This window comes from Ursus americanus, chromosome 4 (assembly GCF_024610735.1).
Source record: "Ursus americanus isolate L20-20 chromosome 4, mUrsAme1.1.p, whole genome shotgun sequence".
Classification (NCBI taxonomy): Eukaryota; Metazoa; Chordata; class Mammalia; order Carnivora; family Ursidae; genus Ursus; species Ursus americanus.
In genome coordinates this window covers 46,766,427-46,783,659 of record NC_142130.1, presented here as the reverse complement: position 1 = coordinate 46,783,659, position 17,233 = coordinate 46,766,427, and the positions used below count along the sequence as shown (strand labels likewise).

At 37.6% G+C, this 17,233-nt stretch overlaps 1 protein-coding gene across 1 annotated transcript in view; it reads right to left on the bottom strand.

Moving 5' to 3' along the window:
* Nucleotides 1–17,233, bottom strand: part of MORC1 (MORC family CW-type zinc finger 1) — a 157,536-nt gene that overhangs the window by 123,245 nt on the left and 17,058 nt on the right. Inside the window, exons 6-8 of the mRNA XM_087861296.1 lie at nt 16,853–16,961; nt 13,499–13,658; nt 11,311–11,416 (exon numbers count right to left, since the gene is read on the bottom strand). Of these exons, the coding sequence (XP_087717422.1) occupies nt 11,311–11,416; nt 13,499–13,658; nt 16,853–16,961 (375 nt within the window). The remainder of the gene's footprint in view (nt 1–11,310; nt 11,417–13,498; nt 13,659–16,852; nt 16,962–17,233) is intronic.

Sequence of the window (17,233 nt, the reverse complement as noted above, 5' to 3'; positions counted from 1 at the left end):
ACCCAAGCGCAAATGAATGACAACCAAAGAAGCAAATTAAATACAAAAAATAAAATGAGAGGCAGCCATAGCAGATGTCATAATAAGTGTAAAACAGATAGATTTCCTATTAAAAGACAGAAGCACTTAGACTGAGTCACAAATCTAATTATATGCCATTTATAAGAGACAAGTTGAAAATTAAACAACACTGCTGAGAATAAAGCAGTGGAAAAATATATGGTAAGAAAAGTTAATCAAAATAAAGCAAACATAGGTTAATATTAGACAAAAATAGAAACAAAGTTATTAGAAAGCATTAACTGGAACATAGAGGGATATTTTATATTAATAAAGGTTCACTTAAAATGTATATCTGCCATAAATCTAATGACTCAGAAACATACACTGCAAAAATTAGAAGAAATAAAGAAACATGGACAAAACCAAAGGCACTGTAAGATTCATACTCCTCTTCAGAAATTGAGGGATTGAGGGAGAAAAAGAAATGGAAGATCTGAATAACTTAATTAAAAACATGACGTTACAGAATCTGTCTTTTTCAGAGATTCACAATTTTTCCAATGTTTAAAACATTAGGCCACAAGAAATCTCAACAGATTTCAAAGAGCAGATACAATGCAAACTATATTCCCTGATCACCATATAATAAAATCAGAATAAGAGGATATTCGACACCACCCCCAAAAAACTTATGTACTTGCTGATTTTTAAAATACTTTTTAAAAGTAATTCCTGAGCTAAAGAGAAGATCAAAATGGAATTTATAAACTATTTAGAAATAAGCAATAATGAATTAATTAAAAAAAGGGGGGGGGTGGCACAGTCCTTTGGGCAACCAACCCTTAGTTTCTGCTCAGGTTGTAATCTCAGGGTCATGGGATAGAGCCCCACATGGGGTCTCCACGCTCAGCAGGGCATCTGCTTCTCTCCTTCTGCCCCTCCTACCCCCTCAAATAAGTAAATGAATCTTAAAAAAAATAAATGAAATAAGCAACAATGACAGTTCTACTTTTGAAACCTGCAGAATAGAGCCATAATGAGGAGGGCTGGGCTGGGAGGATGCATAAATGCCTCAGTTATTTAGGTTAGAAAATGAATTGAAAGTAAACAAATAAAAGATACACCTCAAGGAAGCAGACAAAGTCAAATAAAACAAATCCAAAGAAAGCAGGAGAAAATAGGGAAATACATAACTAATATAAACCTAGTAGATTTAAAAAGAATCTGAAATTATTTTGTTTTTAAAGACAGTTGAAACACCTAAGCCTTTCTGGCCAAGACAAAGAGATGGCACAACATGCAACAAAAGTAGTAAAAGGAGATACAACTATAGGATTGGGGAAAACAGAAATTTTATAAGAATTTTTATGTAAAACTCCTTATCAACAAATTTGCAAATCTAAATAAAATGAAAGTTTTTATAAGAAATTATAAATGACAAATTTGATCCAAGAATTTAAAAATCTGAGATTAAGTTATAGCACAATTCAAAAGTAATGAAAGTAAAAACAAAAAAAAAGTGGTAAGACTACAGATTTTTCAGAGAATTTCTACCAAATCTACAGGCAAACAAAAAGACTCATTTTACATAAACCCTTCCAAATCAAAAAAAGAGGTGAAAAACTTCTCAACTCATTCTACCATAATCTATACACCAATACTTAATAAGATAAGGAAAATAAAAGCATACTGATAGCCCAGTCTCACGTGTAAGCATAATGGCAAAAAATATTAAATAAAATACTAGTGAAATTAACACAGTGAACTAGTTGGGTTTATTTGAGGAATGGAAAAATGATAGTTCAATAGCAAACACTTTACTAGAATAATATACTTTAACAGATTAAAAGAGAAAAACAAAATTAAATCACCTCAACAGATATCAAAAAGCACTGACAAAAACTTAACACCAATTTCCTAATGTGAAAAATAAATAAAAGTCACTCAATAAACTAGAAATAAAATGACTTCCTAAGTTTGACAAAAAGCATTGGTTAAAAGGAATAATAACTAGAACAAATATCACACCTAACTGTCAAAGATAAAAGAATTCCATTAAGACAGAAACAAACCAAAAATCCTGTCTGTTATTACCACTCTTAGTTAACTGATTAGTTAAAACAAGAAAACAGAATGAGTAAGAGAAATGAAGACACAAAACCATCACTATTTGCAAATAAAGACTAAATAGAAAACCCAACTGAAAACTATTAGAATAAAAGAATTCAGTAAATGGCGAGATATAAAATCAACAGTCAAAAGTCAATGGTTTGGGGATGCCTGGGTGGTTCCATTGGTTACGCCTCCAACTTTTAATGTCATGACCTCAGGGTCAAGGGATCAAATGGAATCTGCTTTAATGACTCTCTTCCTCTCCCTCTGCCCCTCCCCACCTCTAAAATAAATAAATAAAAATTTTTTAAAAAGTCAATGGCTTTCCTGTCTGCACATTAATAATTAGAAAAAGCAACAGAGAAAAGATCGTATTTGAATGCCAAGAAGAGTCACAATACCTATGAACTTAACAAGAACTGTACAAGACCTATATGAAGATATAATAATACCCAGCAATTACTGAGTATGAACTCTGTGCCAGGGAGTGGTCTAAGCACTTTTCAGTTCATACATCATGCAAGCTTCACAACACCCTGTGATACACTACTATTAACACTACTGCTATCACTATTGCCATTTTTGGATGAGTAAATTGAGGCTCTGTAAGATTAACTACCTTCCCCATATTAACACAGCTTATAGAACTACAAATTGAACCCATACAGTCTAACTACCAAAGCCTTGTTCTTAACTAGGATATATATGTTGGTGTAGAACTCCACCAAACTATATAAAAGACCGAAATAAGAACCAAAACATAAATATGTCAGTTCCTCCCCAATTAATCCATAAATTCAAGGGGCTATCAATCAAAATCCCAAGAGAGCACTTTTTGTAATAAAACCTGAAAACCTGATTTTGAAATTCATACGGAAAAGAACATCTGCAAGAATAATCAAAATATTTTTAAAAAGGACAGTGAAGGAGTACTTGCCCTACCAAATAGCAAAACACATTTTAAAGGCTACAGCAATTAAAAAATTCTAATGAAGCGAGAAGAGAAAAAAAATATACGAAAAGAAATAGGCCATCTAGAAGCAGATCCATATATGATGAGAATTTAGCTTATATTAGTGATACATTTCAAATAAGTAGGAAAGGCTCGACTATTTTTAAAATGCTATATCCATTAGAAAATATTAATTTGTCCTCCCCCATGTACACCATGTTCAAAAAACAAATTTCAGATAGATTAAAAAGCTACAGAAATAAACTACAGATATTAAAAAAATGATAAGAAAATATATTTGGTTAAAGAACACCTGAGTTTAGAAGTGGAAAAGAAACTCATAAAGAAAAATATTGCAGATTTAACCTCAAAATATCAGAAACTATTAGACAAAGGACAATACTAACAATGTTAAAAATCAAGTGGGAAAAGAGGAGAGAGGGTGTGTGTTGCTCTAAAAGGCAACAGGAAGGGATAAAGAAAGGGGGGGTAATCAGAAGGGGGAATGAAACATGAGAGACTATGGACTATGAGAAACAAACTGAGGACTTCAGAGGGGAGGGGGGTGGGGGAATGGGATAGACCGGTGATGGGTAGTAAGGAGGGCACGTATTGCATGGTGCACTGGGTGTTATACACAACTAATGAATCATCGAGCCTTACATCGGAAACTGGGGATGTACTGTATGGTGACTAACATAATATAATAAAAAATCATTTAAAAAAAAAAAATAAAAAAAAAAATAAAAGGCAACAGGAAGCCAACACTTGGGTGGCTCAGTCGGTTCAACAGCTGCCTTAGGCTCAGGTCATGACCTCAGGGTCCTGAGATTGAGCCCCATATCCGGCTCCTTGCTCAGCAGGAAGTCTGCTTCTCCCTCTCCCTCTGCTGCTCCTCCTGCTTGTGCTCTTTCGCCCTCGCTCTCTCTAATAAATGAATAAAATCTTAAAAAAAAAAAAAAAGGCAACAGGAAGGATCCTTGTGCTGATATACTGGTGGCTTTGCACCAAGCTAGGCAGATTGCATCAATGTCAATATCCTTGTTGTGATGTTATACTACAAGTTTAGCAAAGTAACAGCAATGGGGAACCTGAGCAAAGGGTACACAGGCTTTCTCTATATTATTTCTTGTAACTGCTTATGAATCTACAATTACCTAAATACAAATTCTAATTTAAAAAAGGTAAGTGTTGGGGCAGCTGGGTGGCTCAGTTGGTTAAGCAGCCAACTCTCGGTTTCAGCTCAGGTCATGATCTTGGAGTCCCAGGATCAAGACCCTCAGGCTCCTCACTCAGTGGGGAGTCTGCTTGAGATTCTCTCTCTCCCTCTGCATGTTCCGTCTGCTTGCTTGCTCTCTTTCTCTCTCTCCTTCAAATAAATAAAATCTTAAAAAAAAAAAAAAAAAAAAGATCAGCATTGTTAAAATAGTGAAAAAGTGAAATCAACCTAAGTTCCCATCATCACTAAGGGGGTACTGATGTACAATATATCAATGTAAAATAACGAATATTATTGAAAAACTATTATATACCAATGTATAGTAATTCATTATAGCCATTTTTAAAAAATCATTTTTAAAAATGAGGACTGCAATTATCCAATAAAAGAAACCAGGATTCTTTAGAGAAATGGCTGATTGTATTACAGCAACAGAAGTATAATATGAGCCTGAAACATCTTACGACGCCAAAAAATGTATAAAAATGATGGTGATATGTCAAAAGAACATAAAAGCCAGCTTGAACCACATGCAGAAGAATGAAACTGGACCATTTTCTTATACCATACACAAAAACAGACTCAAACGGATGAAAGACCTAAATGTGAGACAGGAATCCATCCAAATCCTAGAGGAAAATATAGGCAGCAATCTTTGTGACCTCAGCCACAGTAACTTCTTCCTAGACATGTCTCCAAAGGCAATGGAAACAAAGGCAAAAATGAACTATTGGGATTTCATCAAGATAAAAAGCTTTTTTACAGCAAAGGAAACAGTCGACAAAACCAAAAGACAACCAACAGAATGGGAGAAGATATTCGCAAATGACATATCAGATAAAGGGCTAGTATCCAAGGTCTATAAAGAACTAATTAAACTCATCACCCAAAGAACAAATAATCCAATCAAGAAATGGACAGAAGACCTGGACAGACATTTCTCCAAAGAATACATCCAAATGGCCAATAGACACATGAAAAAATGCTCCGGATCACCCGACATCAGGGAAATACAAATCAAAACCACAATGAGATACCACCTCACACCAGTCAGAATGGCTAAAATTAACAAGTCAGGAAATGACAGGTGCTGGCAAGGATGTGGAGAAAGGGGAACCCTCTTACACTGTTGGTGGAAATGCAAGCTGATATAGTCACTTTGGAAAACTCAAAAAGTTGAAAACAGAGCTACCCCATGACCCAGCAATTGTACTACTAGGGATTTACCCCAAAGATACAAATGTAGTGATCTGAAGGGGCACCTGCACCCCAGTATTTATAGCAGCAAAGTCCACAAAAGCCAAACTATGGAAAGAACCCAGATGCCCATCAACAGATGAATGGATAAAGAAGATGTGGTGTACATACACACACGCACGCACTGGACTACTACTCAGCCATCAAAAAATGAAACCTTGCCATCTGCACTGACATGGATGGAGCTAGAGGGTATTATGCTGAGTGAAATAAGTCAAGCACAGAAAGACAATTATCATATGATCTCACTGATTTGTGGAATTTAAGAAACAAAACAGAGGGGGTGCTGGGTGGCACAGCGGTTGAGCGTCTGCCTTCGGCTCAGGGCGTGATCCCGGCGTTATGGGATCGAGCCCCACATCAGGCTCCTCTGCTATGAGCCTGCTTCTTCCTCTCCCACTCCCCCTGCTTGTGTTCCCTCTCTCGCTGGCTGTCTCTCTCTCTGTTGAATAAATAAATAAAATCTTTAAAAAAAAAAAAAGAAACAAACAAAACAGAGGATCACAGGGGAAAAGAAGAAAAAAATAAAATAAGATGAAATCAGAGAGGAAGACAAACCATAACAGACTCTTAATCATAGGAAACAAACCAAGGTTGCTGGAGGGGAGGTGGGTGGAGGGATGGGGTAACTGAGTGATGGACATTAAGGAGGGCATGTGATATAATGCGCACTGGGAATTACAGAAGACTGATGGATCACTGACCTCTACCTCTGAAACTAATAATACACTATATGTTAATGAATTGAATTTAAATTAAAAAAATAAAAAAATTTTAAAAAGCCAGCTTGAACAGGCATCCTTCAGCCAAATCTAGGACAACTTTAGTCACAAAATACTGGTAGTGACAGATTATTACCCTTAAAATGAAAAGGAATGCATGGGTCTCTACCATGCATAAAGAGAAGAAGAGGGAGAGGAAGAATGATAAAGCGAGTGTGGTAGAATATCAACACCTGGGGAACCCGAGAGAAAGGTATGTTGGAATTCTTTGCATTATCTTTGCAATGCTGTCAAGAACTCTAAATTATGTCAAAAGAAAAAGCTAAGAAGAAAAAAGTATGACTTTAGTATAAACTGACAAATATTGAAAAATCTAGATGACATATTTAAAACCCAAGTTGCAGAATGATTTCTATAGTAGAAGAGAGATGGGGGGGTAGAGAATGAGAAAGCACTGTTACACTGATTGATGTATTTATGCACGCTTGAGTAGTTTTCAATCAACATATTTGTGTGCTACATGAGGCCCACTCCACCCACTGCCCCAAAGATTACTGTCCCTGGAGCAGGTGCTGGACCACCAGGTAGACCACACCGAAGAGTGAGAGACAGGAGAGCATAAGGAAAACGAACACTTCGATCCAGGATTGGGTGGCATACCTTATATGAATTTCAAGATCTGTTATGAAATTACAGTTCCATACTGGTATCCACATAAGGAACTCTATGCCCTATGAATGAAATGTAAAATATCTGAAGGATAGAGTAATTCCATACCTGCTATCTACACAGACTCTCCGGGTATGGAATATGGAAGTACAATTACAACCCTGTTCATTCTGCAGATGCCAACTGATACTGACCACCTGTGAGGCAAGGCCAGGCGCTGGCCTCTTCAAACCCTCCCCTCTACCACCTGTCACATTCCATTTGCTCAGTCCTACCACATTCAGTCAATATAGGACCTCTGCAAATCACTCGGATTTTAATCATCTGTGTGACTGTAACTAAAGTTTACTAACAGCCACCAGTGAGAAGGAGACAACAAGTTAACTTGATTTTGTTTTGATTACTTCAAAGGAAAACAAAAACAAAAACAGGGTGGGGGTTAAATTTGTAAAGGTTTGAGATGTGGGACTTGGTCCAGAAAATTACAACATAAATTAACAAACTAACATTGTCTAAGACGGCTCTGTAGAAACTTATTTCCTGTCATTAGTTCACTATTATTTTCATTAATATCCCATATTCGCAGCCCTTCCCCTCCCTCTTTGTTCCAAAGTCTTAACTTTCTTTTGATTTCTTACAAAGTTATTTTTCATATTGTCATCTTCCCTTTTAGGGCACTTTGCCTAAATTTAACATGGCAGATTCTTTCCCAGCAGATATAACCCACTTTCTGCACATCACCCTGCAATTACGTATGATTCCCTGGCACTCTCTACATGCCACATTCACAGATTCAAATTCTGATTTAATATATCACACGTTAAATGCAAACTTCTGCCTCATCTGATTCTGAAATTCTGAGATGACTTCTCTATCTACATATTTTTTAATTTAAGTGAAAACAGGTTGTCTTTACACTGCTATTGCCAAAGCACATGCCACTGCCTGTGTACTCGAACATCACTCCTAATGAAATTTTCATAAAGTTATTGTCATCTTGCAACAAGGCCCTGCTGATGGTTGGATTATGGCTGTAGAGCCTCAGCCCAAAGCCTTAGCCCAAAGCAAATAAAGGGTTTTGGTTGCAAAGTTTAAAAGTGATATCATACATTCACAAGAACTATCTGAATGCCCAGACAGTTTGACTCAGTAGTTCTTGGGAATTTGTCATAAAAAAACAATTCAAGAGTACCTGGGTGAGTCAGTTGGTTAAGCGTCTGCCTTCGGCTCAGGTCATGACCCCAGGGTCCTGGGACCAAGCCCTTCATCAGGCTCCCTGCCCAGTGGGGAGTCTCCTTCTCCCTCTCCCTCTGCCCCTCCCCCCTGCTCATACACTTGTTCACTCTCTAATAAGTCTTAAAAAAAAATTTTTAAAGAATAAAAAAATCCATCTGTATGAAAATGTTTATTTCAATATTATCTATAAATAATGTGAAACACTGAGACCAATGCTACTATCCAAAAATACAGAAATCATTATAGAAATTACAATGAATCAATTTAATGGACTATTGTAAAACCATTTATCAAGAAATCATTATGAAATGAGACTTACCAAGACTACATAATAACTTTAAGTTCAGAAGCAAATTGTAAATGAAAAAAACACAGAAATCACACTTAAAAAACACTAGAATTGAATAACAAAAATAATCGATTATGATATATAAATTCTTTTCTTTAAAATTTTTTAAAAATATTGCTTCACTTTTGATTTTATAATAAACAAAATTGGAAGAAAAAGTATATCAGAAAAAAAACCTGAAAGCTTGAATTTTCCTATTTCTATGTAGAAAATTAAATTATTTTCAGAATCAGCAGGACCACACCATCTAAGACCAAAGGTGGAAATTGCATAGTTTCAAGGTTTGAAACTTGTCTTGAATAGATGAAGAATCGTGCCCAGTGGCTTTAAGGGGACACCATAACCACAAGAAAAAGAAGTGTCAAAGGAGCTGCTACATTACTAAACCACTTGTTCTCAAAACCAAGATTATGTTAACTGTACTTGATTAGAAGTTCAAGTATCAGAAGTCATAAATGGAAGAAGAGGCAGAAAAAGATCCATCTTCGACGAGAGTATTCTTTCAGCTGCAAGAGTTAACGTTTTTCTAGTCCCTTAATGAAGAGGAATTGGGTGTTAATGTCAGAGCCCACTGACTTTTCAGAGGGGAAACTATACATCATTCCCCCCCAGGAGGCGGTACTGCTGTCCCTCCTCGGCACTATTGTGAGACTCACATCAGAAGCCACGAAATGTATAGACAGCACCCTTGGTAGAGAAATGATGTCTCTTCTTTAAAACAATCCCTCCTCATAAAAATCCCCCCACCCTGTCTTTAAAAGGCTCTTCTTATGATTAAACTACAAAAAAAATGTTGTTGAAAAATCAAACACACGAACAAATCCAATGTGGTCAATGTTCCAAAATTAAACTGTACATATCCTGGATCTGATCCATTTTCTGCATTTTGTGATTAACTGCTTAAATGGCTTAAACAGCTTCTGACTTCATTAAACAAATCTGGAAACAGTAAGAACTTTTTTCCCAAAGAAATTAGCTGTCAAATTATCCCTCTAATAATGTGTTTGTTTTCTGATGCTAGTGCTGAAATGCCAAGGCACTCTGACAGATAACTGTTTGAAAAGTTGGGCTCAGAGCTTTTAAATAGCATGAGCTATTGGTTTTGGAAGCAGCTGTTAGACAGAAGGGCAGGGCCAGGGGCGTGGGGGAGCTGGTAATGGAGGTGCCAGTAACGGTTCTAGGCCTCCTTTCTGATATCGGCCTGTTAATGTTGCCAAAGGGGTTCCCAGCATTTGTACAACAAAATGAGGCTGGATTTTATTTTTTCCCAAAAGAAAAAAACCTTCATTTCTGTGTAAATCAAGAATTATACATTAGAATGAAATGAAGAAAAACATAAATTAAAAAAAAGTAGAAAAGATAATCTAAAAGTGCATTATCAAACATTAAGTTTTCTAACTGGGGAAGGGACTTTCAAATTTCACCTCAAAGACAAAAGAAAAAAAAATTCTCCATTAAGTTTATGTATTTACTTGGGTCTCAATCTCTTAATATAAAATTGCACTGTCCAATACGGTAGCCACTGGCCATATGTGGCTGTTGGGCACTAGTCCAAACCGATACACGCTATCTGTGTAAGACATGCACTAGGTTTTGAGGATTTAGTAGGAAAAAAAAAGAGTCTAAAATGTCTAATATTTTTATATTAAAATTATACTTTATATATACCAGATTAAATAAAAACATTATTAAAATTAATTTGACCCGTTTCTTTTTGCCTTTCCTAATGTGGCTACTTGAAAATTTAGATTTCACATATGGTTCATATTTGTTTCTCTCATTATATTTCCACTGGACAATACCAGTATTTAATTAAAATAAATCAGACTGAATTTAATTCCTTCAAAATCCCTTCTAGCTCCAGAGTTCTGACACTAAGAGACTGCAGGCTCAAGTTGGTAAGTTTCAAATACAAAGTTATTTTGGAGAAACTTAGGTTCCATCACTGTTTCCTTATTTCTCCATATTTTTTTTTAAGACTTTATTTATTTATTTATTTGACAGAGATAGAGACAGCCAGCGAGAGAGGGAACACAAGCAGGGGGAGTGGGAGAGGAAGAAGCAGGCTCCCAGTGGAGGAGCCTGATGTGGGGCTCGATCCCAGGACCCCGGGATCACGCCCTGAGCGGAAGGCGGACGCTTAACAACTGCGCCACCCAGGCGGCGCCCCCTCCATACTTTTCACTCATGCTCTCCAATGCTTCCTTATTCTATTTTCTATGGATCCCTAATAGCCAAGAAAAAGGAATATGTCAACTTACTTACTTATAAACTACAAGTATGAAGTTCATAGGGTCATTCTGAATTGTCAGCTGGTGATATTTCCTATTGCTTCACACCATCCTGATGTCCATTTTTAACGACACATATGGATAATGAACTCTGGGTTTTTTTTTTTTTCAGTTTTAATATTCATAAAATAGGAGTTTCGGAATTAGAGAAGCTTAGAGGTGCTAGTCCAGCAGTTCCCAAATGTGCTGCTGCTTCTGAATCACCTGGGGAACGTGTGAAAAGTATTGATTCCTAGGCCTGATATCGGGAGATGCTGACTCAGCAGAGTCTGAGCTAAGACAAGATCCTACACTTAAGAAGCTCTCCCGGTCATTCAGAGCGTCAGCCAGGTTTGGGAATCAGTGGTCTAGCCTAACCTACTTCATCTGTAACTGGCATAAAATGAATTGCCCTAGAACCTAAGGACGGGGACCTCAGACCTAGATCCAGGATGCAGAGCTTCAGAGCCAGCTCGCTGCCATTACTGAGAGACATTCTGTCGAACGTATACACTACTCACTCCTCAAGAGCTCCAGCCATCAGTATATCTTCCTTGTCAGTCTTAACATCCAATTCTGGTTCTCCACTAAGCAAAAGCTTCAAGTTATAAATAACCAGCAAAGTACCTAGAAGAAAAAAAGGACATTTGACTTGTCAATACTTTACACTAAATTTTAGTCATGGTGCTATTATCTCATCTATGGAATTAAGCCTACTCTAGACCAAATTTCCTTCTGTACTTCAGTAAATAATATGCTTGGATAAGTTCCAAGATAGAAGTCTCACAACAAATTCCACTCTCTGCCAAAGACTGTTGAGTTTCTACATTATAGGGCTTATTCCTAGTCAATTCTTTATAAGCCTCTCAATGAGGTTTCTTATACTTTGGCATTTTTTCATAATTTGCATTATGAAAATTGTCAGGCGTCTGAGCTAAATTTGTATTACAGGTAAAGCTCCCATTGATGGAACTACAATCAACACATGTAAGAACAAAGATGAGTTTTAAAAATTTGTACAAATATGAAGAATTGCTTTTAGACCCCATAATAGGTGTTGGCAAACTTTTTCTGTAAAGGGCCAGATGATAAACATTTCAGGCTTTGCAGGCCAAATGGTCTCTGTCACGTGTACTGACAACTCACCTCCATCACCTCCACCACAGAGAATACATAAATGAATGAGTGTGGCCGTATTCCAATAAAACTTTATTTACAAAAACAAGTATGGCTGGGTCTGACCTGCAGGCCACATTTGCTGACCCCTGCTCTAAAGCACAGTTAACTAAATAATCCAAATTCTTTACAAATTGATTATGGTACAAAGACAAACAGGACCATCAGAGAAATTAAAAGAACAACCAATTACACTTCTCTCGGTAGTACTACAACACAAGAAAGAACAAACAGCACAGTGACTAAGAATGCCTGTGTCTAAATCCTGGATCAACCATTTATTTACCAGGGCAATGACCTCAGATACATTTCCTAACCTCTTTGAACCTCATTTTTCTAATCTACACAGCGGACCTCATGAATTATTTTGAGAATTAAATGTGTTAATTTTTATAAAGCATTTAGAAAAGTATTGAAGAAACAGTACACCCTTCATTAGTATTTACACGAGTATTTCACAGTTTAAAGTCAACTAACAAATTACATTAGCTGTCCTTACAGTATATCATGTATAGCGGTGCCCGGGTGGCTCAGTCAGTTGACTCTTAACTTCAGCTCAAGTCATGATCTCAGGGTCGTGAGATCGAGAGCCCCACCTTGGGTTCTGTGCTGAGCGTGCAGTCTGCCTAAGATTTTCTCTCTCTCTCTCCCCTGCCCCTTCTGCCCCTCCCCCACTGCCTGCACACATCCTCTTTTTAAAAATACAAAAAAAAGTATATCATGGATACATTAATAAGATTAATATTTGTTGAATTGCCACTAGTTCTCCTCTAAGAAAAAAGGGAGAGGATGACAAAAAATCATTTTTAAACAAAATGCCACAAATTAGAGAAGAAAATTTGAAGGTAATACAAGCCAAGTCAGAAACAAATTTCTCAGAATTTCACTAAAAAAATTACATAAATCAAGGAGTTGCAAAAAGGAAAATGCACATAGCTTTTCCTAGAGTAGGATTCTTCTTGTTTCTAGATATGAAAGGCGGACGTCTGGAGAAAGACTGGCACTGGAAAATGTTAGCAGACACAGTGCATTCTACATGTTGAGTAGAAAGCTGGTGCAGGTTGAAAGAATACAGAAATACAGAATATACAGAAAGATGTGTTCATGTGGAAAATGTCCACAGAGCTTTTGCTAACCCTCTGCCTCGGAAACCTGGATTTACTGGCTTATAAACTGCTGTCTTACATAGGTGGGATCATCTAATCATAGACACTGCAGTAAGCGTCTCCTAACTCTATGTAGTGCAGGGACGATGGATTCCCTACGGTCACAGACTGGGTTGTCCTCTCCACATCCAGTCTTCACCAAGCTCGTGCAAGTACAAATCTTTCTCCCAGTGTCAGGGACTTAGGGCTATTCATGTTTGGATTCACTAAAGACAAAATTCATGTGGATAAAATGAGTGACTGCCCCCATGTGAGATCCTGCATGGTATTATAAACAGAAAAAATATAAAAGCGTATGTCAAGTATCTTTTGAGAGACACTAAAAACAAATACTTCTAAGAAAACTTCCGAGTGTTGATGATCTTACCACGTTTTCCATAGATCACATCAAACTGCTGCATCAGTTCGGCTTCATTTCTAAACGGAGAGTACTTAAAAATTATAGACAACTCCGTTGAGAATTTTTGGGAATCATCTGTGACAGGTTCTCTGGTTCTTGTTAACCATGAAGGCACTGGAACCACAACCTATTAAAAAAAAACAAAAATGCACACATCAGTTTACTATGAAGTACACAAATAAAAACCATCATCCTTTCATCTGATCCTAATTCAGTCCATCCTTCATTTAGCCAAATGACAAAACACAAAGTTAAAAGTTTATTTCCCCCTGTATTCTAGTGTTGTAAGAAAGAGACATAAAACAATTACGCATACGCAGAGTTTTACTCTAAAATGCTTCATTGTAGAATGTGGGGACAGATGGAATCTACTTCAGCCCTGGATGAAATATGGGTAGGACGGCAGTGGGAACAACAGTATCAGCACTTCAGAAGTTGAACGGTAGGTACATGACAGCATATCCGGGAAACCAATATGAGGCCCATGACGGAAGAGAAAACCAGCCTGTTTACAATTTGGAATACCTAAAAGGCTCAGGGATCGATGGCATGCATTCACTCTGGGGGTGGAATAAAGGGGGAAGAGAAATAGGAGCTTCCAGATCCCCATCTGGCACTAGCTCCCCCACCTCCAGAGACTGGATGCTTATTCTCTGGAAAGAGTAGAACAAAGCATTTCTGGATTAGAGGATATGTCAGGCACAGTTGTCAGCGGGACCTTACTGAGATCAGAGGGATTAAAGTATATATACTGAATACAGAGAACCCATATCTCTTCTCTCATTTGGGTCCCAGAAAGCCATCCACTAGGTCTTCAGGCAGAAGACTGTAGGAGTCTCCTCTGAGACATTGGACTAGCACAGAAGGAAAGACACAGAGAAAATCACGTTGAGGGTTTCCCAATAATACAGCTCAGCTAGGCTCACTATTGTGACACTCATAGCTGCCAAGCGCCCCACCCCCAGCCCCACTCTCACGGAGCTTTCAATAGAAATTTTATTGGAATACTCTATATTCAGGATTGATAGCCATCTGAGAAAAGCCTCTAATATGATAAACACAGACCAAATAAACAAGCACAAAGTAACTCATCGGAAACAAAAACTGAACGAGGCAGATGAAAATTTCAGGGGCAAAGAAAAACCAGTCATTGTTAATATCTTCAGAGTACTAAAAGGAAACATCGTATCCTTGAAACAGAACTATATGTCTTTAAAAAAGAATATTGAGAGAATTTAACACACTTCTTGGAAATGAAGAATATGACTACAGAAAAAAATTTATGAAAAAATTGGAAGCACAAATGTTAGAAAATCTTCCAGAAAACAAAACAAAAATATAAAGAACAGAAAAGAGGAGAGAAAAGATAAGAAAATTAAAGAACCAGTTCCAGACGTCCAAGAGCAAAGAACAGAGGTTGCAAAAAAGAGAGAAAAGAGAATATAAAAGAAAATAATTAAATATTACAGAAAAACATTCCCGACCTGAAGGACACGTATTTCCAGATTGAAAATGTCCAATAAGCAACTAGCACAATGGATGCAAACAGACCCACCCAAAAGCAAAATACTTAAATCAGAATATTGGAGACAAAGAAGATTCTACTGACTTCAAAAAGTAGAAGGGGGGGGAGTAAGTCACACACAAGACTCAGAAATTAAAATGCCTTCAGACTTCTCAATGACAATGCTAGAAATAAGAAGATAATAGAGCTATGGCTTCAAATTGCTGAAGGAAAATTCACTGAGTGTTCAGGTAGGATAAAAAATATTTTCATGCACATGAAGTCTCAAAATACTTGACCCCTCATGCATCCTTGTTAAGAAAGCTAACAGAAGACGTAGGATATGCAGGAAGATACTGAAAAAAATCAGCTAATATTGTTGAAAGAGATTGCCTGGGTAGAAGCGGAAATGGGAAGGGGTTGCTAGTTTTAGTTTTTTGTTTTTGTTTTTTTTTTAAAAAGGGAAATGGCCCATGTTAGGAAAGCTGTAACCTCAGCTTTGGCCCAATTTTCCATGCCTTTACATACATAAATGGCAACACAAATGCTTAAAGCATTGCTTTTCTTTCTATTAGTCTCCACTCAGCTACTCCCCATCGCCTACAGACTGTTGCTTAGCCGGCCACACCCCACTCTGGGCAGTGGGCCTGCTGCACCCCTGGGGGGCAACCTCACATCCCCACTGTCCTTCCAACCCCATACTCCTGTCCAGGTCTGAGAGCTGCTGCGTGCCACTTCTCTCCACATACCAGCCTTCCCAGCTGCAAGTGGTACTCGCACCATAAAACCCTCCTTGACCAATCAAGGCTCTCTAATCTCTCCGTCCATACCACAGCTTTTGACAATTTTGTAACAGCAGAAATGCATACTCACTGAACGGCATTTTTTTTAAACACCCTCATTTTGTTATATATCCAACTCCCATGTGTTTGCCTACATTTTATGACCACTTTGATGGTCAGATGATCTTCTGCTGGCTTTCTACCTTCCACGGGTAGTGCTGGTAGTTCCTTAACCTGCATTTCTGTATTGAATTACACTGACATTCTGAACAGTAAAACTCAGACACTGCAAAGTACTAAAGCGTAGCTAGGTCATCAAATGAGTTGAAATTATGGTCACTGGGGTTACAGTTTTTAGTCTATTTTGCACTCTATTTCTTTAGATTTTGTATTCCAAGTCTTTTAATCCAATATTTATTTTTAAAATGATCATTCATTTATGGCACAAGTGGTGGAAATGTTTTGCAGGCTCCTTCCAAAAAGCTCACTGTGCCAAAGGGCGCCTCTTATTCTGGGAGATTTGGGTACATGGCTAATGAAAATAATGTTCTGAAAAAATGCCTAGGAGTTAATAACCCACTCAAGAATGGTCAACAGGGGGGCACCTGGGTGGCTCGGTTGGTTAAGCATCTGATTTGGCTCAGGTCATGGTCTCAGGGTACTGGGACCAAGCCCTGCGTCGGGCTCCCTGCTCAGCAAGGAGCCTGCTTCTCCCTCTCCCTCTGCCCCTCTCACCCCTGCTCATGCTCACTTTCTTTCTCTCAAATAAATAAATAAAATCTATCTTAAAAAATGCTACCCAAGAAAAATAAATGGCCATGGATTCTTAAAAAAAAAAAAAAAAAAAGACAACAGGACAGGCCTCCAATGACAACCCCCCCCCAGAATGTTCAGCCACCCTCTCTCCATTTCCCAAATATATTCCTAAATTTCTAAATCATAATCAGAAAGAACAGCTGTAGACTTCACCTCCTGAGATGGTAAATGAAAACAACACTGTTACCATGGAAACCAAAGGACAATCTCAACTCTTACCTCAGTAAGACCTTCTCTTTCACAGAATGTCTGAGAAAAAAACACACAGGTCATCGTTTCTTCCTTCTTTGTAAAAAGAATAAAGTCTTTCCCAATCCTCATGGATCCACTATATTAAAAATCAAGAACATACTGGTTTACATCTCAAATACTAAAAAGAAGTAACAGCTGGGCACGAAACCGTGCACTGTAATGAATTGTTTTTTCATAGAAGTAACTCCGTTTTGCTGACCCATCATCAAAAGGGAGCAACTATGATTTTTTTTTCTCAAAGTAGAGCAGATGGATTTGAACCAACCCAGCTCTACAGCCTTGCTTGATACAGAACTGCTGTACATAAGGGGCTGTCCAGGACTCAAGAAAAGAACAATCATCTGTCCG